The sequence below is a fragment of the Phoxinus phoxinus genome (assembly GCF_949152265.1).
Source record: "Phoxinus phoxinus genome assembly, chromosome: 8".
Classification (NCBI taxonomy): Eukaryota; Metazoa; Chordata; class Actinopteri; order Cypriniformes; family Leuciscidae; genus Phoxinus; species Phoxinus phoxinus.
Genome location: NC_136883.1, coordinates 8,301,166 through 8,328,888, shown reverse-complemented (window position 1 = coordinate 8,328,888; position 27,723 = coordinate 8,301,166). Strand labels below are relative to the sequence as shown.

The following is a 27,723-nucleotide window of genomic DNA, read 5'->3' as shown; positions in this document are numbered from 1 at the left end:
AAAGACATTATTCAAATAATCAATATGACAGTGGTTTAACCTCAACTTTATGAAGCGATGTGAATGCTTTGTGTGCGCAAAAAAAAAAACATTGCATTTTTTTTCAAAAAATATTCATCTCTCACACATGTTCACGGAGCACCACGATTAAAAACTGTATCATAGTTTCCACAAAAATATGAAGCAACTGATAATAATCATAAATGTTTCTTGAGAATCAAATCATCATATTAGAAAGATTTCTGAAGGATCATGTGACACTGAAGACTGGAGTAATGATGCTGAAAATTCAGCTTTGCCATTGCAGGAATAAATGACACTTTAGGCTAAATTTATAGAGAAGTTATTTTTATTATATTACTGTTTTTAAGCTATGCTATGTTTGATCAAATGCAGGCTTAAGATGTGATCAGGAAAGCGTTTTTTACGTGAAAGATGTATTTTATGTGTCAATAAATGTTTTGGTACACTTTTGTGAATTGTCTTATTTTTACAGTAATTATGAATATTAAATATAATCATGAATTCACAACTGAAATTAGGCCTGAAAAATATGTCTTTTCAACTTTAACTGTACAACCTAATTTAGACAAGAGTGGGACTTTTCACTGTTCAACCAAATTTTAACGTTGTTTAGACATCTGGCAATGTCGTCTTTTCGACGTCTTTTTGCTGGGTGGGTCCCTTTTACCAGCAAGCACTGAAATAGCCCCGCAGAAAAAGGTGAAGAGAACTTTTTGCAAACGGATTATTTTGGTACTGTCTACAAAAAGGGGAAGTCTAATTAAAGACATTAAAGGTACAATACGTAAGAATTTTGTAATAAAATATAAAAAAAATCACTTGCGCAGTGTGATATATTTCCTGCAGTGTACTTACAATATCCCAAAAGTTCCCAAAGATTTTTATTTCCAATATTAAATAATTGGCCGTCCCGGAATCCCTGTTCACTTGTCGCCTGTCAATGACATAATATCTGCATTATCCCTGGTTTCCACTCGTACTGCCATAGTAACCATGGCGACAGACGTGGACAACCATAAGCGATAAGCCGGCTCTACCTATAAGCGAACTAAGCGGCTGCTTAGGGCCCCGCCGCCACTAGGGGGCCCCCAAACTATGGTACGACCATAGACCCTGCAACCGTGACCTGTAACTCGACGTACATTTGCATCACATGTTAACGCAGCGGTAGAGTTACTCACGGGACACTGCACTTTTTCGCTATCACCAAAGTGTATTTGCATTTGTTTTAAAGCCTTGCCGTTTAAACATTTCATTTGCGCGCTGTTCTGACATGAGTTTTTTTCTGAGCGCTTAGTCGCGTACACACCGAGCTCGCGCACTAAAAACCTGTCAAACGGCACCCGATTACTGGACTTTATCTAATTAGCGTCTGATTGTGCTAATACTGTCAAATACACACAAGGTTTACATAAAAACAGTTGGTTATGTCTAAAGTGAAAGTGATCAGTTGCATCTGTCACTGTGTGTGTTAGAAGCATGCTGATAGGAAAAAAAATACTATGGAAATCAATGGTCCATCAACTGTTTGGTTACACACATTTGTCAAAATATTTTATTTTGTGTTCAGCAGAAGAAGAAAATTATACATGGAGAGTGAGTAAATATTGACAGAATTTTCATGGGTGAACCTTTAATGTTACACTCTAAAAAATGCTGGGTTGTTTTAACCCAATTTTGGGTCAAATATGGACAAACCCAAACGTTGGGTTAAAAATGTAATTAAAAAAATTAACCCGATAGCTGGGTTTGTCCATATTTGACCCAAAATTGGGTTAAAACAACCCAGCATTTTTTAGAGTGTAATATGTTTATTATTGTTATCTTGTTACAGGTCCATCTGATCTGTTGCATATGAAAATAAGTCTTATTTTAAGTGTTTAATTTATAATTGTCCGTTTTGTAATTAAATTAAAAAAATATATAATATAAACTGTTTTTCTAAAGTTAGCTTGGGTTTGATACTGTTAAAATTTAAAACTGTAAACTGTAGTAAAAAAAAGAAAAAAGAAAAAAAGGAAAAACCATGCCAGACAGAGATTGATGTAAGCAACACAGCTACAACTAATAAAATTAATAATGGGTGTCTTTTTCAGCCTGCGAATAATCAAGCATTGACAATAGTCAATCATATTTGTGGCACCATGGGCCCCCAAATAAAATTCTGCTTAGGGCCCCATAAAGGCTTGAGCCGGCTCTGTGGACAACTGCGTAGTGCGTAACCTCTAGCTGCACGCTGTTGTTGTTTCGTTCAAACATTATGGACCATCGCCAGAAGACTTTGGGAAAAAAGGAGAAGTAAAACGAGGATCATTAACAGCGTGGCGTTTTCGAGATGCCGAGAGCTCCACGTCCTTGACAAACTTCGACTTGACAGAGGTCCAGCAAATGTACATAAAACTAATCAATGTTATATAGTTCAACATGATAAAATGTTGGAATATGATGATCTGTTATTCTATGTTGATCTAGCTTACTGCTAGTCTCATATAGCCAACAAACTAATACATAGAATAACATTATAACTTTCAACAACACACTCAAATGCAGTTTAGTGTGATAATGTAGAGCAAGTGAAACAGCGCTGTGTTACCTCGCAAGTTTAATTCGTCTAATAAACTGACCCGTGTGAGTAGTAATTCAGCACTTGCGGGTAATTCGGTAGAATGAAATGTCCTTATTACTTTATACTCGTGGGATTCGCATGTGGCGCTGATATCTGTCTCTTATTACCAATCACGCCCTGCTTCATACCACAGTCATGATAAAAACATCAATGTATTCACTCATCCATAAATATTATTAGATCCATCAGCTTGACGACAAGTTCCATAATTCCGCAGGAAAATTTGCGTCATCAACCTACGCCTTTGTTATTGTAAGAGGTTAGCGACCCCTAGCGGCGAAAAAACTTACATATTGTATCTTTAATTATGTCATTACTCACCTTCATGTCGTTTCAAACTCGTAACACTTTCGTTCATCTTTGGAACACAAATAAAGATATTTTTTATTTCTGTCCCTCCATTGACAGTCCACTACCACGCAACTACCACTTTGATTCTTCAAAAAATGAATTAAGAGATCATAGAACTAATCCATATTAATATGGTTTCGTCCAAATTTTTTGTATATATGATGAACAGAATGAATTTAGGATTTTATTTAACTTTGTAACGAAGAGAAGCTGCATATGACAAGCTATGTCAAGCCAAAATATATTTTTAAACAAAACCCTCTTTCCAAAGTGATGATTTCAAAAGTCGCAGATTTTTGCAAAAGATGCTGTGTTTTCCACCAACTGGCAACATGTGGTGGCCAAATACTATTGAGTAAATTGGGGTAACATGCGGTATGGCACAGACCAAAACAAAAACAGACATTCCAACACAGCACATTTCAAAGTAAAATAACTGTCTGTAGCATTGGTTTTCAGAGAAATAAGAATGTGACCTCAATATGCATGTTTCTTAAATATCTGCAAACATGTTATGGTATTGCTATGCTTTAGTACAGTCAAACATGTACATACAGCACCTTTGAGTAACAGTAGTACTTACACTTTTAAGCAGAGCTAATACAATTATATACAAATAACAAATGTTTTTATCAGTTCAGGCCCTTGCAAGGTTTTAGACAAATATTAATGTCTCTTCCATCTAAAGCCATAAACCAATTGATTGGCTGTTTATGCAGAATAAAAGTAATGTCATGTGATCCAGGGAATTCAGTCTTGATCAAACTGCTCATAGTTTGGGAAAAAAATAAGACCGACTATATTTATATCCCCATGAGAACAAGTGTGGCATTAAAATGTACATACAACAAACCAAAAGGCTTTTAATACGAATCTAATAATGTATCTGTTGCAGTGACTTCAGCAAACATACTGCATGGAAACATTGAGAGAATCATTCTTTAGATTCATGAGAATTGCATCACATACTTGTGCTGCTACTATACATGGGGAAGCACAAATATCCATAATGTCATTACATGCCATTATTTTAAATACAAACTCATGATCTGCTTCATCTGGACATCAAACACACACACACGGCTCACTCAGAACATCCCTACTGTACTGCCATTTATTTGGACTTGAGATCATTGCTGTGTACAAACAGTCAAACACCCCATCAAAATCTATTTTTTTTAAATGAAGAGCATTGAAACAATGCGGCATTGAAACATACAATGTTAAACTAAGCTGAAAGTACTAAACTCTGAAAGCATAATCAAATTAGCCAATATAGTTCATAAATAAATATGCAATGATTATGTATACAAATTTTGTGAATGACAGCAGAATTCTGCAAAATCTCTATGTGGGCCTGACAGCTTCCTTAACCACAAATCAGTGACTCGGATTACTCAGAAATACTCAGTAAGTAAATCAATGAAAATATACCAAAACAGCAACAAGTGTCATGTCAAGAGCAGAGGTGTAAAGTCCAGGTTCAGAAAGTAAAAGTCCTCCTCAGTATTTTGTTCCAATCATCCGGATTTGCTAATTAGCAGTTTTTCAGCCAGGAGAGAGAACTAAGTAGTTAAATCAGCTGGCTGAATTCATGGGTGGAATAAACATATGGCAGGACTTTTACTTTCTGACCCCTGGACTTTACACCAAATGTGCCAAAAAGCTTGGTGCAGTGGTAGAGAATTGGGGACAAAACGTAAAGATGTTGCAGAATACATTAAGGCTGTTACAAAACACCATTAACACAAGCAAACTCACAAATACAGACGTCAAGATCTGTGATTAAACAAATGGGAAATAAGCTCACATAAACACTCATCTCAGAGGGAAGCCAATTCAAACGGCTTCGGTAATGGTTGTCTTGGTCCATGGTCAAAGATGAACAAGTAAAGCAAGCAGATTAATGAAGTGCGTACTGCATAGAAGAACACAAGCTTCGTGGACCTTACCAAGATCACTGTGAGAATAGTTCTCACACAATTCTAAGTGTCTTTGCACGTGTACAGTTCACGCTTTAACTTTTGGAATCTTCATGCACCATCATCCTCATGCTATTTTAAGTGATAAGGCCTCACAGAGGGGATCTCACCAGTAATAATACCACATTTTAGCAAAATACCATTCCCAGTCACAGGTGAACATTTTCTTTAAAAACACTACATGCTACAAACTGTGAAAACTTGATTCAGTTATGGGGCCGGATAAGCTGATGCAGAGAACCATGTCAGTGACTAAACTAAAGAGTGGCAGTTTGTAGCATGCGTGTTCAATCCTGCATATCTCTCATCAGACACTGGGTGATTCTGATGCAGATGAGTAGAAACGTGACAGACAGGAAGATGGTTCGCAGCACAGTCGAACCCTGAGTTACCATGGAGACTGCGGAATCTTGGGGCATAGACATAACATCTCTGAAGTCATGTTTGAGATGTTCAAGAAAGTGTCATACAGTCTCCCTTGCTGTTTCTCTGCTGTGAAGGCCTATTGCTCAGCAGGCTTCTGGGTGCAGTCTAAAGCAGGTTTCCATGTGTAGAGCTGTCTGGAGGCATTATAGGATCATCCGGCAGACTGCCAGCTCCTCTGTAGGCTCTGATTTGCTCAAAAGCGGTGGTGCTATCATTGCCAAAATCATATTGACCTGTTGACTGCCATTCTGCACCTGGTATGGGAGCTAGGAGAGGAGATGGGGGTGCAACCTCCTCAGTCCCATTAACTCCATATCTGTATACCACATGAATATCAGGTTTCGTGCTAGTGGCTGCCTCGACTTCCAACTTTGATTGAGACCAGTCCCCTCCATCATTGCTGTCTGTTGGTAGGCACTTGAGGCTGGGATAGTGTCCAGACTCAGCCATGACCTGTTGGAGCTTCTCCCAGGCAGCCGGCGCATCAACACCTGCTTGAGTGGCCTGGAATAGCAGATTGGCATGTTGGCGGAGCTGGGCTATGTCTCGTTCGGTGGCGGCATTTTGCCGCAGCAGATCCTGCGTTCTTAAGGTGATGTCGAGTAACCCCGACTGGCTCAGAATCTCCACTGTGTTGAGGAAGCGACGATGCCGTGCTGTCCCTTTGTGGGTGTTTGACCCTTTGCCAGTGTCATTTTTCGGTCCTTGGCAATGCTTATGGGGCTCTTTTCTGGACTGAATAAGGTCGTTGGAAGAGGGCGGGGAAGGAGTCTGAGTGCTTGAGACTGACGGAGAGCTCACACTGAGGGAAGTGGAGGGACTAGATGGGCGGCATGGGCTCCGGTGCTGGTGAGAGGCAGAAAGTGTCTCATGGCCCACAGACTGCGACCGTGAAAGGGAATGAGAGTGCAACAGCAAGTTGTTCTCTGGCTGTTTGTGCAGGTGCTGCTTAGTCGCTTGTGTGGTTGTGGACACCTCCTCTCTTTTCTCCTCTGTGCATACTCTCTTACTCAGACTGTGCTCCTCTGTGTTACTTCCTCTACTGGTTGTAGGTTTCTCTGGGGTTTTCTTATTAGGGTGAGGTGCAATTCGAGGGTAGGAGTTTAGGATGGGGAGGTAAGTGCTTTTCTTTACACCCTTGCTTTCGGATCTTTGTGAGTGGGGTTTGAGGGTGTGCATTGGGGCGCTTTGATTGATGCCAGGCTGTTGTAGCAAGAGAACATGGGTGGCACCCTGATTGCTTGTAGTACCTCCACCCCATGACAGTGATGAAGGGTGGATGTGGTCCTGACCAGACTGCCCTGGCTTGGGAAAGAGAAAAAGAGGAGAGACATAAATATTTTTTGTACAGAGCAATTTCACAATTTAAAATATCAAGTAAACCGTTTATTTCATAGCACATTTTCTATTAGAAATGGCATGCCAATAACTTATTTTAAAGGATTTGTTGTTTTCTTATGTGACTCATTTCCACTGTTATGTTCACAAACACCTAGGACCTTCGGACACCTCTTACCATCTGTTTCAATTTCACGCATCATTCCGTTTTCTCTGTAGCTCTTTCTCGTCAGTCTTTTCCAACAATCCGCCTAATTAATTTTTCTCTCTGGCTTTGGTTCAAAATATAGTGAGCTGCCCTTTCTAATTTCTACATATGTTTCCGCCTTAGAAGGTAGCTGTCTAAAGCCGACTGTGTCCGACTCAATTTTTGTGTCTGAGGCTGAGCAGTGTCGTGCAAATGATTTGAACTTTTCAAAAGAAAGGTCCACATGTGTACATAACATACGTCAAATGCCACCAACTGCCCTTTCAAAAAATAAGTTTATTCAAGTGTGCTATTGGTATACTTCTTTTAAACTCAAAATAAGAAAGTCTAGTTTTTATGTACTTCTCAGAAATATACTTAAAAATTGCACTTAATTATAGAATAGAATAGAATAGAATAGGATGAGGCATTTATATAGCACTTTCATATGTACTACCGTTCACCCAAAGCGCTTTACAATCATATCAGGGGGTCTCTCCTCAACCACCACCAGTGTGAGCATCCACTTGAATGATGCAACGGCAGCCACCGTACAACGGCGCCAGTGCACTCACCACACACCAGCTATAGTGGAGAGGAGAGAAAGTGATAGAGCCAATTCAATGGATGGGGGTTATTAGGAGGCCGTGATTGGTAAGGGCCAATGGGTGGAATGTGGCCAGGACACCGGGGTTTCACCCCTACTCTTTACGGGAAATGCCATGGGATTTTTAATGACCACAGAAAGTAGACCTCGGTTTTACTTCTCATCCGAAGGACGGTGCCCTTTGACAGTATAGTGTTCCTATCACTCTACTGGGGCATTAGCACACAGACCACAGGGTGAGCGCCCCCTGCTGGCCTCACTAACACCTCTTCCAGCAGCAGCCTGGTTTTCTCAGGAGGAGAATCTCAGTATTTGGCCTATACTTGTACTCAATCTAAAGATACTTTAAATTATAGTTGTGTTTACTCTTTTGATTGAGTAGCCTATTAAATACTTTTTTCACAAAGTTTTACATATTATAATTGTTACTTACAAACTTACATTGTTAGAAAATATTGATTTATAAAGAAACCTGATATGTTTCTAATTCTGAGTATCCAAATGTTTGTGTAGGCTAGTAGTTCACTGGTAGTGTACATAGTAATTTACTTCAATAAAATTTTCTCAGCTTTTTGCTTAAAATATTTTTTCACTAGTTTACCTGCCCATTCAGCCTTGGAGGTTAATAGTGAACTAACTTGGCTTGCTGTCCTTGGAGGAGGCTTGAACCCAAGGCTCGGCTTGAGCTCCGAGTTAACCCCCCCCTATGATGGAATTGCGCATAAGAGGATAGAGATCATTTACAGCAGGAGAAGGGGAGGAGGAGGGCTGCCGGAAGAATTTGTCAATGAGATGACGTTGTGTCTGCTGCTTATATAGTATGGTCGTAATGATTATTGACAGGACTGAATGTTTAGGCTCCTCCCGAACCTACGTTTTGAACTTAATTTAAACTTACCAACATTCAAGTGTTGATAAAAAAGGATGCATGAAACTAACTCTATCCATTTAAAAAATGTAAATACTAAAGTACAGTTATATTTCAAGTATAAAAAAGTTAGAGGACTACTTAAATAGGAACATAGTAGTATACTTATAGTTCACTTTTTATATATTATTGTTGCACTTTAAGTATGATGTTATGTTCACTTAAAGAACATTTACAAGTATACTTGCAGTACAAATCTACTAATCTAGTAGTTTTTACTCAGAGAAAATGTCAAAGTGTACATTCATTAACTAAAAAAAGTACTACCAAGTATTAGGCATGCCTGATGAAGGTCGTGAGACCGAAACGTTGCTAATAAAAGTTTTTTTATATTCATTTGCAAGTACCGCAAATTAAGTAAGTTCCTTATTTGCAGATTTGTCGACCTATCTATTTGGTCTTCTTTTCCTATGCACCTGCAGGTGTGCGATAGGGTTTGTTAAGTATACTTAATAAAATGACCTTGAAGTATACTTATTTTTCATAAGGATGAGTTTAATTGAGTATATTTTAAAAAAGGCTTCCATGCTAAACTACGTGAGACGGAGCGGAAAACTGAAAATTAAATATACATGGGCCTTAACTGTCATTGTGATTGTGAGAAACCTCATAAGTGACCAACCTGAAACAATTCACATTGGCAGCAATTCCATTTGTCATAGAAATAGTGCTGCTCACATGAGGCATATGTTGGCTACATATGTAGGCAGCTCACTATGTTTTGGAACAGAGCCTCTTACTCTTTCCACTCGGATTGTCTCACCTGCTTCAACACCACATTCTTAACGATGAATATGGGGGTGAGTTCAGGGGTCCCGGACACCAGTATGTGGCTTCCCTGTAGAGGGCCTTGATCCACCCCACCCAAACCTTTGCGGACGTGAGGCTCATTCACACTGCTCTGCTGGTCATCTGCATCAGTTTGCAAGGAATCTGAGCCAGTGTCTGAGAGAGAAACAGAGCAGTAGGAGGTGCAAAGGCATTGGGTGGAACGGAAAAAAAGAGATAGAAGGAAAGGCAACAGGAAGGGTGGGAAACAAAGAAAGAGAAAAAAAAGTGAGAGGGGTATCAGTCTCAGTCTACTAATGACAAATTCAATTAAGGATCACTGATGTTACTTAAAGGGATACTTCAGGATTTAGCATCAAGCTTTGTACCAGTAGAAAACCTGTAGTATTTTTCGAATTACCATGCTTTCCTCCCTCATATCCCCCTGAGATGGGAGATTTATGTATTTTTTGTCCAGAAAAAATCCTCCGATGATGCAAAAATCATCATTTTCTGTGGAGAAAGCTGAGTAGTAGGGGTTACCATACATCCTCTTTTTCACGGACATGTCCGTCCGTCGAGATCGTCCAAAATGTCCGGGATTCAGCTTTTGCTTTCTGTAGTCGCCATTCATTGTTTACATCTAACTTCTAACTTCTACATCTAACACACCTTTTGTTTCAATCTAACTGAATTCATTCCGATTGGTGAATCTGAATGTAGTGTTTACATGAAAGCTAAAACAAGTGATCGGTTGATGTGCGTTTTAACATTGCTAAGAAAATTCCCGCTCCTCCGTGAGAGATACGAGACCGGTGCGTCTCACAGGTGTCGCTCATCAGTAATCATGCCACCGGCCTCACGCCGTTCTCCCGCGGCCCTAGCCTTGTCCTGCTCGCCACAGTAGACATGATGAATGGCGACTGTAGAACGCAAAAGCCGAATCCCGGACATTTTGGGCGATCGCAAAATCCCGGGCAGAGTCACGGAGACTCACTAGTAGCCTAGCCTTGTTGTTTAACTGCGCTCTCTTACCGGTAGGCGTGGCTTGGGAGTGGCCTCGTATGGCAGCGAAGCAAGTGCACATTTTCTGGCTTTTCTCAGTCTAGAAGGCTCCAAATTCAGAAATAATTTCACATTTCTACTACATAAATTACCCATTTTAAATACACATTCATCTTTCCAGAGGTGAAGTATCCCTTTAAGCTTCACTACATGGTCAGAAGTACATCAACTAATGAACAGGTTTGACTCTTTCAGCTGCACTCATTACTAGTATGTGCACAAATTCAAGCATACAGCCATTTAATCTCCTTATACAAACATTTTCAGTTGTATCGGGCATATCAAAAAACATGACAGTCATAAACTAGCCTGTTTAACACCAGACCCTTCTCAGTCGTAACAGAGTGGGTCTGGGGAAGGTTAATTCACAGCCCATTTCCAAAGGGGCGTCACCAATGGACGTTGCTCAAATGCCTCTAGGCACAATTGGATAGACTTAAAATCAATCAGAGCGATCGTCATCGTGTAAAGCCCGCCTCAACGTTTGTGTTTGGTGCCACGATTTGGAAGGATTAGATATGGGCTTGAATGGGCTCTTGGCCAGAGTGACTTGCAGAGCAAATCTAAATTTGCCGGAAGTTCGTCTGGGTTTTCTCAGGCTAGTCATAAACTGCAACCAGTAAAAGTGTTTACTATTGAACACCACAGAGATTTACTGGAACGGCGATTTAGATTTTTTTTTTTTTTCACACAGCATTAGTGCTTGACCTTACCGTTGCTTTTGTTTCTGACTGGGAGAAAATACCTGCACACATGATCCTACATCTATTGCCAGGCCTTTTCAGAAGAGAAGTAGCTGTTATAGGAGCAAAGGGAGGAGCAACTCCCTATAATTGCCCATGGGTTTTATAATTACATGGTTAACAAGCACATATGGGTGTTGTTTTTGGGTATCTGCATACTTTTGATGTGTATGTTCAAGGAAAAGTTCATAAAAATATTAAAGTTCGGTCATCACTTACTGACCCTCATGTCATTCTAAACCCATATGAATTTCTGTGTTCCATTGAACACAAAGGCAGAATGTACATGCTGCTCTTTTCCAAACATACAAAGCTTAAGTCATATGGTTTATTTGTAGGTTTTGTTTGTGGTGCTTTAAAGGGTGCTTAATGTCATCATGCTTGCAAAGTTGGTTCCGATCGATATGCTTGTTCATCTGAATTTTCATAATTGGGCTCAAACTGATATGGTAAATCAATGACATTATTAACTGCTTGTGTTAACAACTGCTTTAGAAGCCTTGGAAGCTGAAGCTCCTGATTATGGTAAGGGCCGTTACATTTCTGACACACTTGAGCTGTTTGGCCAATCATAACGCATAGTCTGGGCAAAACAATATATTTTTAAAATAGCATCATATGACCCCTATAATAGCCTTTGGACACTTTGTTGTATGAAAAAGAGTATAGAAATCTCGTTTAGTGTTCTACAGAAAGAAAGTCATACAAGTTTGGAACAGCATGAGGGCTGATGAGAAAGGCAGATAAATCTTGCAGAGTGTGAGTCGTGACATGGCCACATATGGATATATATCTTGGGATGAGGATGGGTATGCACATGTGTTCCTTGTTTTTCTGTATTAATGCTTTGTGAGAGACACCCTTTTTTTGTACTCACAATATTCAGTAGGACTGGTGATTCTGTGATGTGGTGCTGACAAAATCAAGGAAGTGCTTTTGAAGCAGGTTGAACAGTCGGTTAGGGAGTGTACGAGTTAAAGAATTTACAATGACTTCTACTCTTTTATTAGATTACTCTCACCAATAACTGTTTCACAAGTTCACGCTTACAAATAATCAGATAGAATAAAACGTATGCGTATTTGGCGTGCTGCAGAAAACTGTCGATGAACATACAGTAGATGAGTCTGCCATGTATATATATATATATATATATATAGGCCTCATCTCTTGGTGATTGGCAAGACCATTTGAACTTGTTCCTCCCGAACTTTGTAGATAAAACATCATGAAATATACTTGGATTTATTGTCATTACAGAGATTAGTTCCAATCACCAGAACTTTCACTCACTATTTGACTACCGGGTGAGACTGATTTATTGACAAAATACTGAATTGAAGAGGACTGAAACCTGGTGGGATTGGTTTGTGGTTTTGTAATGTATGTTAGGACAATTGTTGTTTTTGGTACACTTGTTTGTTTTACACTTGTATAATAATAGCGTGACCCGAGTCTCTTAGGGGTGAATGTTACAGCAGGACTGTCAATAAATACTCACCTGAGTAACCAGAGTCTTTCTCAGAGCAGCGGGAGCCACATCCATATGTTTCCTTTTCAGCGTGTGCTCTTGCTCTAGATGCCAAAAGGGCGGCACTGTTGCTTTTGTCCTTAGCATTTTTACTGGCTGGACGAGAGGTGCGTTCCCTCTCCCCTACACACCCTTGGGCATCTCCTCTTGGTTCCTTGGGCATCCCGGGCCCTGGGAGCAGAGAGACACAGCTGGGCAGACAGTGACCTTAATGCAGAATGTATTTACCCATTTCTAACATGGAGTTTGTTCTTAAAGTTCTTAGATACAAACATGTTTGGTCAGGAGCACTAATAACACATATGCCCACAACAGATACATCCAACTCTAATTCTGATTGGATTTATTGTGGTTGCTGCTGTAATGCTGCGTTTACGCCATGTCGTAATTACCGTAATTTCGAGATGACAACATGTGACGTTCTACTCGGGGCTGTTCACGTCCACGGACTGGGAATTACGCATTTCTATGGTCAGGTGGTAGCCTTCGTAAGAGCGCTCAGAAAATTCCCAGTTTACAGGGAACTGTACAAGTTGGAATCTTGTAATTACGGTAGTTACCACATGGTTTGAAGGCACCTTAAAATGCTACTAAAAACTGTCATCTTTGCTCATTAATACTCATGAGTTCTGGGATAATTTGTCATGTGATCTCTTGTCAAAAAAAGCAGAAAAATGGGGGAAATCCATTTCACACTTTAAAGAGACCTCAAAAAAAAAAGAGTCACTAGCTTCTGCATCTACAACATATTCATCACAAATATTTCATCATATTTTTGTACATGTTGACCGGGAAAATAAATATATTGTCAGAACATAGTTACGTTTGAATGCAGAAAAATGATTTTTGCCGTCATGGTGTAGTTCTGGCATCTACCAGCAACCAGCCAATTCCATAATGCATTTTGCGTACTGTTGAAGAAGAACAGTGATAAACCTTGCCAGAAAAAAAACTACAGCATGTGAATGATCAAATGTAGCCTATAAATAACGCAAAAAAAATGCATTCTAAATTAATTAGCTCTAATGCTTTAAAATCATAATTGTGCATTAGTGCTCAAATCTGTTACATATAAAAGAAGAAATTTGAAATATGTCCATCGATGTTATGGCGATGTTATGTCATTATGATAAAAAAAAACTAGGCATGCGCCAAAAGTTGCGACGTTGCTTGGCAATCATCTACAGCCTACAGTTAATAGGCTACTAATGCTGAAAACAATAGGCTACTTGGCCGGAGAATTTTATAACTAGCCTATTTTATTGAACAATAGTGCTTTCATGATGCTATTATTTCGGTTTTATAACAACAAGCCACTAAATCCTAAAATTTTAGCCATTGTTTTACTTTAGTGACTTTTGTCCGTAAAAAAAAAAAAGTTACACTAAATGGTCGATTCGGAAGTGATTGAAGAAACATAGGTCTAATTATTACATTACCCAATCTCTCATGTAAAACTGTCAACTTATCCTGACACTTTTAAATATGCGTCTATACACACATTTCATGTAAATCATAGCTAAAATGTTCCAACAAAAAAAGGAAAAAAAGATGCGATGTCAATTTGCACAACTCGGTAAATTATCATAAGCAATACAAAATAGTTTCATAGTTCTAGCTTTGGTCTGTGGCATGAATTATCCTGCCAGGAGAAAGGTTCTTTATTTTAGACACAAACAAACACGAAGATCTGAGCCCTCCCTTCCCCTGACTGTTATGTAATATTACAACAGCCGAGCTCAGTCTCCACTTCCTCCTGTTGACACCACATAGACTACAGCGTTAAAACAACGTGCTTTACCACCTTCCTAGACAACATCTATGTACAAATAAAGCTGGAGCTTATGAAACCCTGTCAGTTACATTATCAGTGCCAATAGGTAATAACATATACACCCAAAGAGACCGAAAAAGACATCACTTGTTTGCAGAAAACTGACAAGAACACACCAGTATATAATGCCTACCTTAGTAATGTACAATGCTGGTCCCGAGTGTTCGTCTCTTCTCCGTCCAGGGGTGCACACACTCCTAACTACCTGTCCAGGGACAATCTGTGCCTCCCGTCATCTCGCTGACAAGGATGATGACCACCCAGCGTGACCGAGCCACAGTACCTTTTGCTGTACTTTTTCTGACGGTCTTCTGCTCGGGTTTGTTAAACCTCCTCCAGCCCGTACGTCAAAATTGCCGAATGACAACTCCACCTGCAGTAAGCCCCGCCCTGCCTAATCGGAGCCCGCCCACTCAAGTGATTGACATTTCACCGGGCCAATAGTGGCAAATGGATTCCGCCATAGAGCATCACAGTCCCGCCCACAGCCCGAGAGAGCTCTGGTGCCGGAAGTAAATTTCCCATTCATTTCTCCCATTGACTTTTGGAAAAATCCGTATCTAAAGAGTTTTAGAGCATGTATGAGGATAACCAGCTATGGCTGAACTCATAAGCATACAACATATCATTTCGAGTGAAAAAACGAAGAGAAAATCCAAAAAAAGGCAAAGGTACAAGACTGTGTACATATTTTCATTTCCGAGCGAAGGAACTACTCATCCCATAAACCACCGCGCCTCACTGAAGTCGACTGAAGCCAACCGCGAAAGAGCCTTTTGAGTGAATTTTATATAGTAAATGTGTAGTTAATAGCAGTTCTTTCAGTAATAATCGTGTAAATAAAAATAATAATATATTGTGTGCGTGTGTGAAAGCGGTTAACGATAACGGTAGCAACATGGTGCAGCTCAGTCATCAACACACGTGTGTTCAGTTCAGTCAGTGTGTAACGTTAGTTTGTGTGTTTATTTCAGAGCCCTTTATGACACAGGACACTCTGCTGACAGGACAGGTTGAGGTCTATGCTCATTTTCATGATGGTATAGTTCATCCTTAATTGTAATAACATATAATGTATTTTCTTAATATCCACAACAAGTGAAAATTAAAAAGTGATGGTCAGCAAACCAGAAAGTGCACAGCGCCACCGGTCTGACCGGTGCATGGTCTGCTCTTGGACCGTCATAATCAGTTTATTAACTTGCCATGAATTATTACACAAATGTTCAGTAAATGCATGAAGAGGTAACGTTATGCCTAGACTTAATATTGTTTTGACAGTGGCATCATAAAATGCTTGATATGACTCATACCATATGAAGGCTACAGTAGCCTATCTAAAGTGAACGATAAGGATAATGTAAAGCGAGGCGGTTGTTATAGCGAATACAACTCGCGAAAGGCTGATTATGAGCCCGAAGCGGAGCCTGAAGGGAGTTGGATTCGCTATAACAACCAACTCGCTATACATTATCCCGCTTATTACATGGCTACCTACCAAATAAATAAATAATTTGACACAAAATATTGATTTAAAAAGGAATGTATTGATTTAAAAACTATTTATATGGCTTCCGCTAAAGAAAACAGTCCGTTCAGTCTACTGTTAGAATCCTGCTTCCATGGCAACGCTCTCCGGACCTTCGCGGGGTTTACACGACATCCACCAATCAGATGCATCACTGTGGGATTGTGGGATTGTTTAGGATTGTGGGTAATGAAGTACTTATCCAAGACATCGCGAATAAAAGGCATTTATCTCAAATCAAGGTTAGTGCCCCATGAACTTTTGGCGTTTATATGAGCATATACAATCGCTTAGTACAGCCGTTGCTGGTTTTAAGTCTACCATGTATGGTTACGTTTTTATGGCTTATACCCCAAATGTCTATGGAGAAATTGCATTGAATTTTTACTTCCGGCACCGGCTGTGGGCGGGACTGTGATGCTCTATATCTCGCCCCGAGCACGAGTGACGCAGGGGAATATGTGGCATGGCCAATCCTGTGAGCAGGCACGTGGAGAGGAGGAACGAGACGGTATGACAGGACGCAACTGAACGGACACGAAACATAACCAGACGGAGGAGTGGCGAAGAACCGAGCGACGCATGTAGATTTGGCTGTCCATGTGTTCGATGTTTTGTAATCCTGACCACTGACTGTATTGAGTCAAATAGCCTACGGAAAGCATTTTCACGTATCCTTGCAGGTGAAAGTGTGAATATTACAGCTTTATATTTGACACTTTTCTCTTATGCTTTCATGTAATGTGTTGGAACGCACGAATTGTGCGATTAAATGCTGCTAAGTCAATGGCAAAAACATGCATACTTTGCCCATTTTAGTGAAGCTAACTGGTTAGGCCTAGGCCTACACAATATATTTTTTTTATTTTTTTTTGTAGACATATGTGGTCTCAATATAAGCTTTATAATATGAAAATAATGAATTTAGGCTTTTATTGACTTATAAACATTAATCAACTCACACATCAGTTGTAGTAAACGGAAGCTCAAGCATGTTCACTTATATCTTCATTTGTATTCTGAAGATGGACAAAAGTAAAGATTGTTTACATGATTATATTTAAAGTTTTCATGTGTCTCTTTTTTGCCATGCAGTGTTTAATTATTGTTTCAGGTTATGGTTTAGCTTCTGATTAGAACAATGTAATTCAAAATAAATAATTGTATAATAATTTCCAATTCATTCACAATTAATGTAGAAATAACAAATCCATATCTAAAGGTTATGATTATCTTGTTAATATATTATATTGAGATTTGTTCCCCCTATCATTGACATTTTGTGCTACTGGAACATAATTCGAGTGTGATAGGTTAACATTCTGGCCATTACAAATGTACCAATGGGGCCTATAAAACGTCCGAACTCAATGAGACTGCAACGTGTGAAACATAGGCTACTAGTAGTCAATGAAATTTGCGCGTCAGACTAAACCATAGAGCAAAATTCCTGGGAAACCAAGGCGCGCGGGGGAAATGTTTCGCTCCGTGAAATCTCCTTGTGCCTCACACACACGCGCCTCTCAAATGTGCCAGATCTCGAGCGCTCAGCTGTTCTACTACAGCGCCACGTGGTTTTTTGCAGGGCTCAATGACGCCGCGCGCTCGGGTCAGCCAATCAGCTGCGCGGGTGTGCGCGGACATGTGAGAACGAGAGTAGAGGAGCTGCGCGCACATGTTCTGTGCACAGGCGCTCGTTGACAAATTTGCGCTCGGTGCAGGTGACGTCATGAATAGAAAACAGCAGAGTTGCCAAATCTTTTTTTTTTACCGGCGTAATTAAGCTAATTTGAAACAATTCCCACAGTTTGAGGGTTTGACATTTCGCTTACAAAGCAGATTAACCACGTAGTTATTAAATATGTGATATTGTATAAATGATTTACTCTCAGCAGATTGAAGCGGTCAAGCACACAGCCTATACTCACCACACCCCACACTGGGAACATAGGTGTGTCAGCAAAATATACTAAATATGCTAAAACATGAAATAGCACGGCAATTTTTATGCCTATTATTAATATGCATTTAGTCCCTTTCAATTCAATAGTGATGTAATTTTTCTTAATGTTTGTAAGCTTAACATTTTAACAACTAAACTAGCAGCATTAACAATGTAATAAACCTACTACAAGAATCTAAAAGAACCAGCCTTTAACACGCAGGCAGATCTGGCAACTCTGCACATGATGCCCCTGCTGAGAATGTCATGTGAGAAGGAGTGCACTGAACCTCCTACACACGATTTAAGAGAAGAAGAAAAAACGTATTTCATACAGTGCTGACACACGAAGCATGTATGGATTCCCAATGCAGTTTTCAAAAACAATATTTCATTTTTATTTTTTTTACAATCTTAACAGACATGGAAAGCACAAATTGTTAAAAACAGTAACAGTTTCAAAGTGCTTTAATTTAATAAGACATCCAACATCTTTTCCAGTTTATAAAGTTCACACCATAGCATTCAGAAACACTTAAAAGCTACATAGACATAAATACACATTTCCTTTTTTTTTTTATCCTTTAACATCAAGGTGACAAGATTACTATAAAAAGTTGCAAAAAAACAATTAATTCCAAAAAGAGTAACCAGCTCTCCTACATGGTATTTTGAAGTTCTCTGATGTCCAGTGCAACACAATCCTCACGACTGGCCACAATGCGCATTTACTTCCCTGCCCAGAGTAGCAGTGCTATGCAGCTGTCCTGAACATTTCCGGCCACCTCACTGGTGTTGATGGAGAGTCATATCCGAGGGCACGACAGGCCCAGGAAGCCAGGGGCGGCCTTCAGGGCAGGGTGCATGCTGACATGGAGGGTTTGTATAGTGGAGAACTTGATGAAAGTGGCACGGGTCTCACGAGTGTGTGCTCTCGCTGCTGCCATGGCCATGATCTGCATTATACTGAGGAGAGCTGCTTCACTGCCTCAGAAATAGTGGGGAAGGAGAGGGGACCAAAAAAAAAAAAAAAAAAAAAAAATCAAACTTAGCTAGATTTATTAAGTCAAATTTGAACATCTTTCTGCTTTTTAAATTGCGGAATTTGTATTTAAGCATCAAATAGAACTAAGGTTCTATCAGAACCATATGGTTCAGAAACAGGTTGATACCACATGACAATTTAATAACTGACACAAATAGGATTTAGAAGGGAAAAGGTTCTCTTGAAATTATTCCATTATTCTAATACATGCACTACCAGTCAGAAGTTTGAAATCATTTAAAATGTTTTTAAAAGTCTTATGCTATCCAAGGCTAGCCTGGTCCTACCAGACTCTCGTATTGTACAAAGAGTCTGGCCTCTCTCCATTGACAAGCGTTAACTTCCTTAAAAAGGCAGATACTCTGTTGAAGTTTAAAACTATTGGATCTCCCAGAGCCACTCTGGATCTGCCATAACCAATCGCTAACGTTGGGTTGTGACGAAACTTCAAATCAAACTAGCGCACGACCTCAACGTCATCGTTCTCAGTCACTCCCTCTGTTCGCTGATTGAAACGGTAAAAAAAAAAAATTGACCGGAGAAAAAAAACAAAACAATGCACCGCAAACCCAGGCGACGTACTAAAGGAAAATTAAAATTGAGCGGAAGTACGTAGGAGAGCAGAACCAGGCTAATCCAAGGCCACATTTGATAAAGTATTGTTTGTGATATTACTACAATTTAAAAAGAACCTAACTTTTCTACCATTTAAAGACTTTAATATGTAATTTATTCCAGTGATAATAAAGCTGTATTTCCAGCATCATTACTCCAGTCTTCAGTGTCACATGATTGTTCAGAAATAATTATAATATGCTGTTTTGGTGCTCAAGAAACATTTATCAATGTTGAAACAGTTTTTGCTTTTTAACATTTGTGGAAACTAATGCACTACCATTCAAATATCCATGCACTTCATTGAACTTTCTTTTTAAAGAATGCAGGGGAAAAAATGCAGTTTTCACAAAATTATGCAGCAACTTGAATTAAGTTTTAAACATCAGAAGGAGAAAGGAGAACCAAATAAACTGAGCATTAATTATAACACTAATGATGATGATGATAATAATAATAATATCAAATCAGCATAGAATGATTTCTGAAGGATTATGTGACACTGAAAACTGGATCTGTGGCCATCTTCACTGCAAAAGCTGAATCACAAAAATAAAACGGTCACATGCAATAAAAGCAAATTAATATTATACACAATTTTTAATACAGTTAAGATTACTACTACTAGTATTACTAGTACAAACTTTTGACTGGTAGTGTTAATCACTGGAGTCTCTTAAGTTTCTTTTGAAAACAGTGTTAAAGGTTAAAGTTTAATTCCCCAGAAATCAATCTGAACACCACAACTGTGAGCAGTACTAAAGGGCTATTTTCCTGACCTTCCTATATGGATACTGGAGGCAATGCACCAGGCCGTCTCTCCATCTGGAGTGGGAGCTTCCTGGAGGATCCTTCGGGCCAGTCGGAGGGCAGCACCGGCCAGCTGAGAGGGCAGAAACACCACACACTGCCTCTCCAGGAGCGACAGCTCCAACAGGTACCGGGCCATCCAGACCCACTGAACAAAACAATTAGGAACACATTTTGTTGATGTTCAAGTAAGAGTTTTTGCAATTCTGTTTGGTCCTACTTCACCTTTAACAATGACATTTAGTATTAGCTCCAGTTTAAGAGTACACTGACCTTGTCGCTGCAGCGCGCAATGGAAGCAGTGATGAGAAGAAAGTGAAGTGGGAGACAGTAATAGAGATCAAACTTGAGCCCGATTAAAACTCTCCTCTCCATCCGTAGCAGTTGTTTCTTACTGTAGGTATTCTCCATCAGATAGCAGAGCTCCGAAACCTGACAAACATTGACCCCTTAATAGTGTCGAGTTCAGTGTTAAAAATAAGTTTAATGGAGATGTGAAGTACCTCCGGTAATAGACATTCCTCTTTTTTGGCAGCCAGAAAGAGACAAACCACACCCAGCAACTGCAGGCCGGAGATGGACACTTTGATGAGCCTTAGCGCTCGGTTCAGCAGGTGTACTGCCAGATACAGCGTTTCCTCGGAGAACTGAAACACTTCCTGAGGTCAAATCAAGTGTACACTTTTAATAATAAAAAAATGACTGTTCATTTCAGGTCAAAAGTTGGGAATAAACAAAATGTTTATTAATGTTTTTTAAGGCAGTTGCTTATTCTAATCCAAGCCTGCAATTATTTGATAAAATACAGTTTAAAAAAAAATTATGCTAGTCTAAAAGAACTTTTCTATTTCAAGAAATTTCTAAAAATATCATTTTTACCTGTGATGGAAAAGCTGAATTTTCAGCATCATTACTCCAGTCTTCAGGTGTCACATGGCCCTTCAGAAATCATTCTAATATTATTATTTAGTGCTCAAGAAACATTTATTATCTTAATAATCCTGTATTGAATAGTTTTTGCTGCTTAATCTTTTTGTTGAAACCATGGTACACTAATATTGAAATGGGTTTTTTTTAAATCAGGAATTTTTGAGCAAGGAAATTAAATTGACCAAAAGTGACTTTATTTAGTAAACTTACTTTATTTGAGTAAGAAAAAATACAAAAAAAAAATCAATAAGTTATGACAACATGTTTTTACATTGCTTTCTCTCACCAAAATAAGAGAATCAATTTTCAAGATTAAACTTATTTTAAGTTGATTTGACTTTTAAAATAAAGCAGCAAAAACTGTTTTATCGACAGTGATAACTTATTAATGGAGCACCAAATCAGCATATTACAATGATTTCTGAAAGATTATATGACATTGAAGTAACAGCTGATGAAAATCCAGCTTTGCCATCATAGGAATTAATATGAATATGGATAAAACAGTAATTTTACATTATATTACTGTGTTTTACTGTATTTGATTAAAATGCAGCCTTGGTGAGCATACGAGACATTTTCAAAAGTAATTTTAAATTGTATATAAATATATAATTAGTCTAAATTTGACACACTGTTAGGATTACATAGCTTATTTTCCCTCTCATTCATGAACAGAAAAAAGAACAAACAGTTCATACTTACAAATTTGCATCTATTGCACTTACATGGACTTGAGTCAGCCAGTCAACCAAAATAGCTCTGGTGGTGTCAGTGAAAGGCTTGGGCAGGTCAGCGTTTGGGAGAGTGCATAGTAGCTGACTTCTCTGTAACCAGGGGGAAACCTAAAAACATGACCACAGTGAAGGGAAATCAACAGTACTTTGCATCGTACCCTCACCATCATGTCTAAAAAGATGTCCCATGCGTAGGTCTGGTCATAGAGGAGTCCCAGCTTGCTGATGGCCACCTCCACCTCTCTGCGCAGAAGTCCGGGCACCAGGTCCCGCAGACTAGGTGGACCTGGCAACCTGTTCAGATACTGCAGCAAAGCCTCCTCTTCATAGACATCTAGCATGGTCACACAGGATTGATAAGTGTTCAACTGAAAGACTAAACCTGCATTTCAGAACAATGTAGCACATAATACCATGATAACCCACAGTGAAATTAGTAGTCCATTCAAACGAAAGCACCTGCATTACGGTCATCCATGAGCATACTAGTTAGGGATGCGCCCCCCAAAAAAACCCACTGCACTAAGAAAAGTCAGTAAACATAGGACAAAATACTGTTAATATGAAGGAATTTTCTGTATTCTTCGCACGTTGCACGCATTACATGTTACATTGTCGTTTAAGGGTTAACCATTATGTTGTGTTCAGGTCATTTTAACCCAGAGAGGATTTTCTTTTTCACTAAAATGTTAGCACATTGACCTTTGCTCACAGGGGTATAACTACTTCAAAAAATGTAGGGGATTTCCCCCCTTTTTGATTGGTCAGATCACCCGTCAATCAAGCTCCCTGCGAAGGGTCAATTGAAAGACAACTATGAAAAAAAAAGATTGACACCAATAATTGGCATAAGGGTAAAACTTTAGGACAATCCCAGACCATTTGTGAATGGAGCGGCTTGGCATACAATAAGGCCTGGTTTCACAGACAGTGCTTAGATTAAGCCAGAATTAGACTTTAGTTCAATTATAACATTCAAGTAGATTTTATAAATGTGCCTTAGAAAAAAACATTACTAGTGTGCATCTTGAGACAAAACAATGGCACTGACATAACTCAAGAGATGTCAGTGCAAGTTGCAGCTCAAACATGCATTTTAGTCTGGGACTAGTTTAAGCCTTGTCTGCAAAATCAGGGGTAAAATATCTCAGACCTAAATTGGAGGGACAGAATTATAGCAACCACCCAGAACCTAGCAACTGCATAGCAACATTGTGGTAGCAAGTTTTACACGAATACATTTATCAGAAAACGGAAAAATCTAGTTTAACGCACAGAAATTGTCAAGTTAACAAAGTCACTGCATTTGCATGAAAAGTTAAATTGGGCCTCTGGTCTGACGACCGGAGGTCAAAACATTGTAGTTGTTGGATTAAATTGAGCATTAATATCAGCGCATGGACATTTACTCTTTTGTTGCATTATGTCCTGCAGCAGTAACTTGGGTTAAGGGGCAGTCACAGTCATTCCATTGACTTCCATTCATACGCATACGAATGCATGAGAGCGGAAACGCAAGCTCATGCGAAGATGTTCCACATTTCGCTGCGTTCCAAAGTTCAGGTTTGGTTAACTCAGCGAATTCATATGTGAAACCGTGTGACCAACCAACAGAAGATCAATAAGTCACGGCATGACCTCATAGCTGAAGAAAAAGAACAAATAAATAAAAAACCACAGCATTGCAGGAAAGTAGACTAGATTGTAGGATCTTAAATTTGGATTTATTATTATTTGTTAGGTGTTGAATTTATGTTTTTAAAAAGATGCTGCATATCATGACCATTGCAGTGTCTTAAGAGATTTCGTATGCTCAAAGTCTAGTGTGACATGGCTTTAGACTAAAGCAGCATCAACAATTCAACCATTTCATGTCACCTGATTCGTCTTGAGGAGCATAGTCCATTATGATCCCATCCTCTGCAGAGATGGAAAGCCTTCGAACCTTGAGAAATTGCAGAATAGGAATGAGAACAAAATTTGAAGAACCACATGTCTACTACCAGGGTGATTTTCTATCCATTACACACAGAGAAGGTTACAAATTTTTGCATTAATCTGGCACAAAGACATACGGGAGAAGTCTTCAACCCTGCTCTTGGAGATCCACTGTCCTGCAAAGGTTATTTCCATCCTGCTTCAGCACACATGCTTGCATCTTCAAGCCACCCAGAAGAGCTTGATTGCATGTTCTGATTTTGCAGAGTTGTTGATCCTGGAACAACATTCCTGGCTAAAAATATGTTATCCCAGCCATATCCCTACCGCTAAACTACCCATATAACTTATCCCTAAAATCATTGGTAAATGGTGAACACTGCTGATGTAGAAGCGCCTAACCCTGGTTGTAAGCCTAAACTTGACAAACTCTGAACTTGTCCTGATTGGTTGATTGAAATGCTGTTCTAGGATCCAAAGATGTTGATCCAGGAACATGTTGCACTCAGTGATTGACTCGATAAGCTGCTCCAGGTGTGTTCGCTTAGGGATGGAACTAAACTCTACAGGACAGTGGGTCTCCAGAAGCAGGGTTGAAGACCTCTCACATAAAAAGGTGTAGTTACCCATCGACTCTCCTGGGCAGGTTTGCAGTGATGCACTGACCCAACCTCATCTCCTTCAGCAAACACCCTGCGCTCCCTCAGAATACAGGAGTTTGCCCACACCCGCAGAGGCGCTTGTCTGTCCTCGGTCTTGCAAAGTACAAAACGATTTCACTTATTCACAATAGGTCAAAGCATTACCACCTTAGAGGAGCAGTCTTTCAATCCAAATGTACAATATCTGTATGAATCCAAAGACATTCGGTTTTTAGTCCTAAACTCTGGAAGATAATCAGCATGGATTCCTTCTGCAAGTTTTCAATTATAAGCAAATTAATGTCTGTGGATAATCCCACACAAAGAGCTTTTGTTTGACAAGAAATGGCTATATACTTAAATGTGAATTCTGAAACCCTTGGTCAACTGAGCTACTTGCATTTTTCAGAAACTCTTGGTCAACTGAGCTACTTGCATTTTTCAAAGGACAACAGTTTCAATGTTCACATTTGAGGTGTAAATGTACAACAAATTGTTTCTTCAAGGAATGTTTACCACAGACCTCATTTTATGCAAATTTCACATGGAAATATATTTTTGTTAACCCAAGTATGCCTTCAGATATCAATAAGAATGTAGTTGATACTGGTGAACTTGTACAAAGTTTCCTGCTGATCATGTAAAATGGTTTTACTGGTCACATTTTGGCCATTATTCACTATACACATGAAGTCTAGGAATTAAAAGAGAAATTTTACAAGGATTCTCACCATATGGAGGTCCAACAATTGCCTGGAATCACAAAACCCAGTTCGAGACATGATTCGCCTGGACACTGCAGCTACCTTCACACACTGAATCTGGAGCTGTTCACTGACACAAAGCATCATCTAATTAGCACCAGTGCCACTAATAAAGCGTACTAATTAAGCCCCGCCTTGTGTCACTAGCTCATGCATGTTTGAAGTCCTGTCCAAATATATAGTAAGAGTTGCTATGACTCTTTTTCCCAAATAAACACAGTCAACATAACATTTCTCCAAGATTAATTACATAATTAAAATAATATAATTGGATTGTTTACATAAAAAATAGAATAAATAAATGGGGGAAAAAATAGTTTAAAGCTAGCTTTCTCCCCTGATTTATTATAATCAAATTAAACTGTTAGTTGATCTAAAATATATAATAGTTACATGAACATAGATTTAATCCTGTTAATATTTAAAAGTGTGCCATATTCACAGAATGTGTCTGGTACGTTTGTGTTAAGAATGTTCTAGTGGTCACCACTGGTTTATTTAAAATTAATTGCCGTGTCAGTGACAAGTTTATAGCCTAATCCCTTTGAAAAGGGCAACGATTGCTCATAAAACTGGATTTTAACTTGCATTTGTAGACATACATAATCTGCCTAAACTAATAACACAAACAATTGTAGCCAGCTATTTCACATTTTTATCAAATACATTGAGGATAGCCTACGTTTTCACGATAACGATGTAGCCTACTAAATACCGTATTTTTTTCCTTTGTATTTTTCACGTTGTCAAAAACAATCCCTGTTCACACAGATCCGTGAAAACGATTAAAAGCGCTGTATTATTCATGCCAGGCCAGTAGTTGGCGATGTCACTTTGTAAAGAAACACTACGCGCCTATAGACCGAACACATAAACACATGCACAAATTCACTTTTTATCGTTTACACAGATAACAGTATCGTTTTCAAAAACGTGCTCTTTGAAACCTGGGGCCTATACCATGACCTGGTCCGGGGCAGGTTATGTTACAGGTAAGAGGTTGCAAACCGAACTTGGACCAGTCAGTTGCGAGCAAAGGATAAAGTCAGTCCAGCTGTTTCTACTCCAAATTAAAGGTCACTTCATCGCAAATGATTTTTACTGACAAAATCATCTGGCTTTTACTAATGCTTATTTAGAATAATAATTTTGTATAATTTAGATATTGTACCCTTTATCGATCAACATGTACACTTTTAGTTTATCAATTATTATTACGCCATTTAAATGAATACATATATTAAGGTAATTTAAATACGCTTTAGAATCAATAAAGCTATAAAATGACTTACTTGCACTGATATAGACTTTTTCTTTTAGTTGTCCTCTTTCATAGACAGCTATTAATCTTACCGTGTAAATTTGTTTAAATTCTTAATGTTTCAATCTTGTAATATTCTGCAGAAGAGAGAAGTTAATCGCAGTTTCACTCTAAGCATGTGATTGGCTGTTCACTACTGATGTCACACCTAAACTCAGGATCAAAGCCTGAGTTGACAGAGAAAGTTGATGATCAGCATCATGGTACCAACAAAGCCTGGTTGGATTGGTTTGATTTTGTCAACTCAAAACTAATCCTGTAACCCTGAGTTTGTTCAACTATACTATCATGGTACAGGCCCATTTTCAAAAGTTTGAATTTTCAGGCCCGTAAAACGCTGTTGTCGTGTAAATGAACAGCCAAAACTCATAAAAAGTGTTCAGTTTTTAGTTGAAAATGGTGTCTTGCAGCCAGCCCTGGGGAGTAATAATTCCCTGAGTAAGTGAATTCTTGAATTTAGCAGCTTGTAAATCCTCCTTTAGCAGCACAACCTCCGCCAAACGTTTCCTGCCGCAGACTATTGAATCCCTCCTCACAAATCAGTTTAGCAGTATTTCTGGGTTGTCTTGACAGCACAGTCCTCTTTAGGTTATGCCACTGCATCTCGGGGGACAACACGTTTTCTTCTTTTTCAACCATCCTTTCGTTGATTTCCTTTTGTCTTTGGGTTATTTCTCACATCTTTCAGGATTGCCTGTTGGGTTCGTTGCGTGATCTTTGCAGGATGTCCTTGATTTCTCTTAAGAACAAATTTGTCAGAAACCAGGCATTGTGTGCCTTTATTTAAAGGGCAGGACACCCGTGCGACCCACACTTCCACTCTCATCTTCTTAACTGATTTCAATTAGCTTTTGGAGAAATTGTACACCTATTGATGTTTTAAAACATCTTTAAGCATTTTTTGTTGTTGTTCAATTAGATGTTTCGGATGTAGCCTTTCGTTAAAAATACTGGAAACATTTTTGATGACTATGCATATTACAGCATATAAACACCCATTTTAGATGTTATTTGATAACTCATGAAATAATTCACTTATTTT

General features: G+C 39.0%; 2 protein-coding genes across 13 annotated transcripts in view; both read right to left on the bottom strand.

Moving 5' to 3' along the window:
* Window positions 1-14,816, bottom strand: part of LOC307003355 (CLOCK-interacting pacemaker) — a 350,350-nt gene extending 335,534 nt beyond the window's left edge. The window contains exons 1-5 of one of the 6 annotated variants that reach the window (XR_013798689.1): window positions 14,544-14,816; window positions 13,400-13,487; window positions 12,547-12,747; window positions 9,233-9,414; window positions 5,299-6,714 (exon numbers count right to left, since the gene is read on the bottom strand). Coding sequence is in view for 3 of the 6 variants with exons in the window: in XM_079621655.1 (XP_079477781.1) it covers window positions 5,515-6,714; window positions 9,233-9,414; window positions 12,547-12,783; window positions 13,400-13,448 (1,668 nt within the window). In the remaining 3 variants the exon portion in view is untranslated. Of the gene's footprint in view, window positions 1-3,179; window positions 6,715-9,232; window positions 9,415-12,546; window positions 12,784-13,399; window positions 13,488-14,543 lie in introns of those variants that run through there. The other 5 variants (XR_013798691.1, XM_079621656.1, XM_079621655.1 and 2 more) reach the window with 5 other exon arrangements.
* Window positions 14,817-16,412: 1,596 nt separating this feature from the next.
* On the bottom strand, window positions 16,413-26,776 carry ccnp (cyclin P). 7 transcript variants are annotated; one of them, XM_079621128.1, is made up of 10 exons: window positions 26,076-26,262; window positions 25,328-25,430; window positions 24,582-24,710; window positions 23,896-23,962; window positions 22,182-22,351; window positions 22,009-22,107; window positions 20,854-21,009; window positions 20,624-20,782; window positions 20,320-20,498; window positions 17,917-18,864 (listed from the first exon to the last, which is right to left on the bottom strand). In XM_079621128.1, exons 2-10 carry the CDS (start codon window positions 25,376-25,378, stop codon window positions 18,687-18,689), a joined length of 1,188 nt encoding a protein of 395 aa, XP_079477254.1. In that variant the 5' UTR covers window positions 25,379-25,430; window positions 26,076-26,262; the 3' UTR covers window positions 17,917-18,686. The 7 variants fall into 7 exon arrangements, with proteins under 7 accessions (XP_079477255.1, XP_079477251.1, XP_079477254.1 ...); XM_079621126.1 differs by lacking the exon at window positions 26,076-26,262 and adding an exon at window positions 26,653-26,776 and having other exon boundaries at window positions 18,040-18,864; window positions 22,009-22,125; XM_079621127.1 differs by having other exon boundaries at window positions 18,040-18,864; window positions 22,009-22,125.
* Window positions 26,777-27,723: the final 947 nt, after the last annotated feature.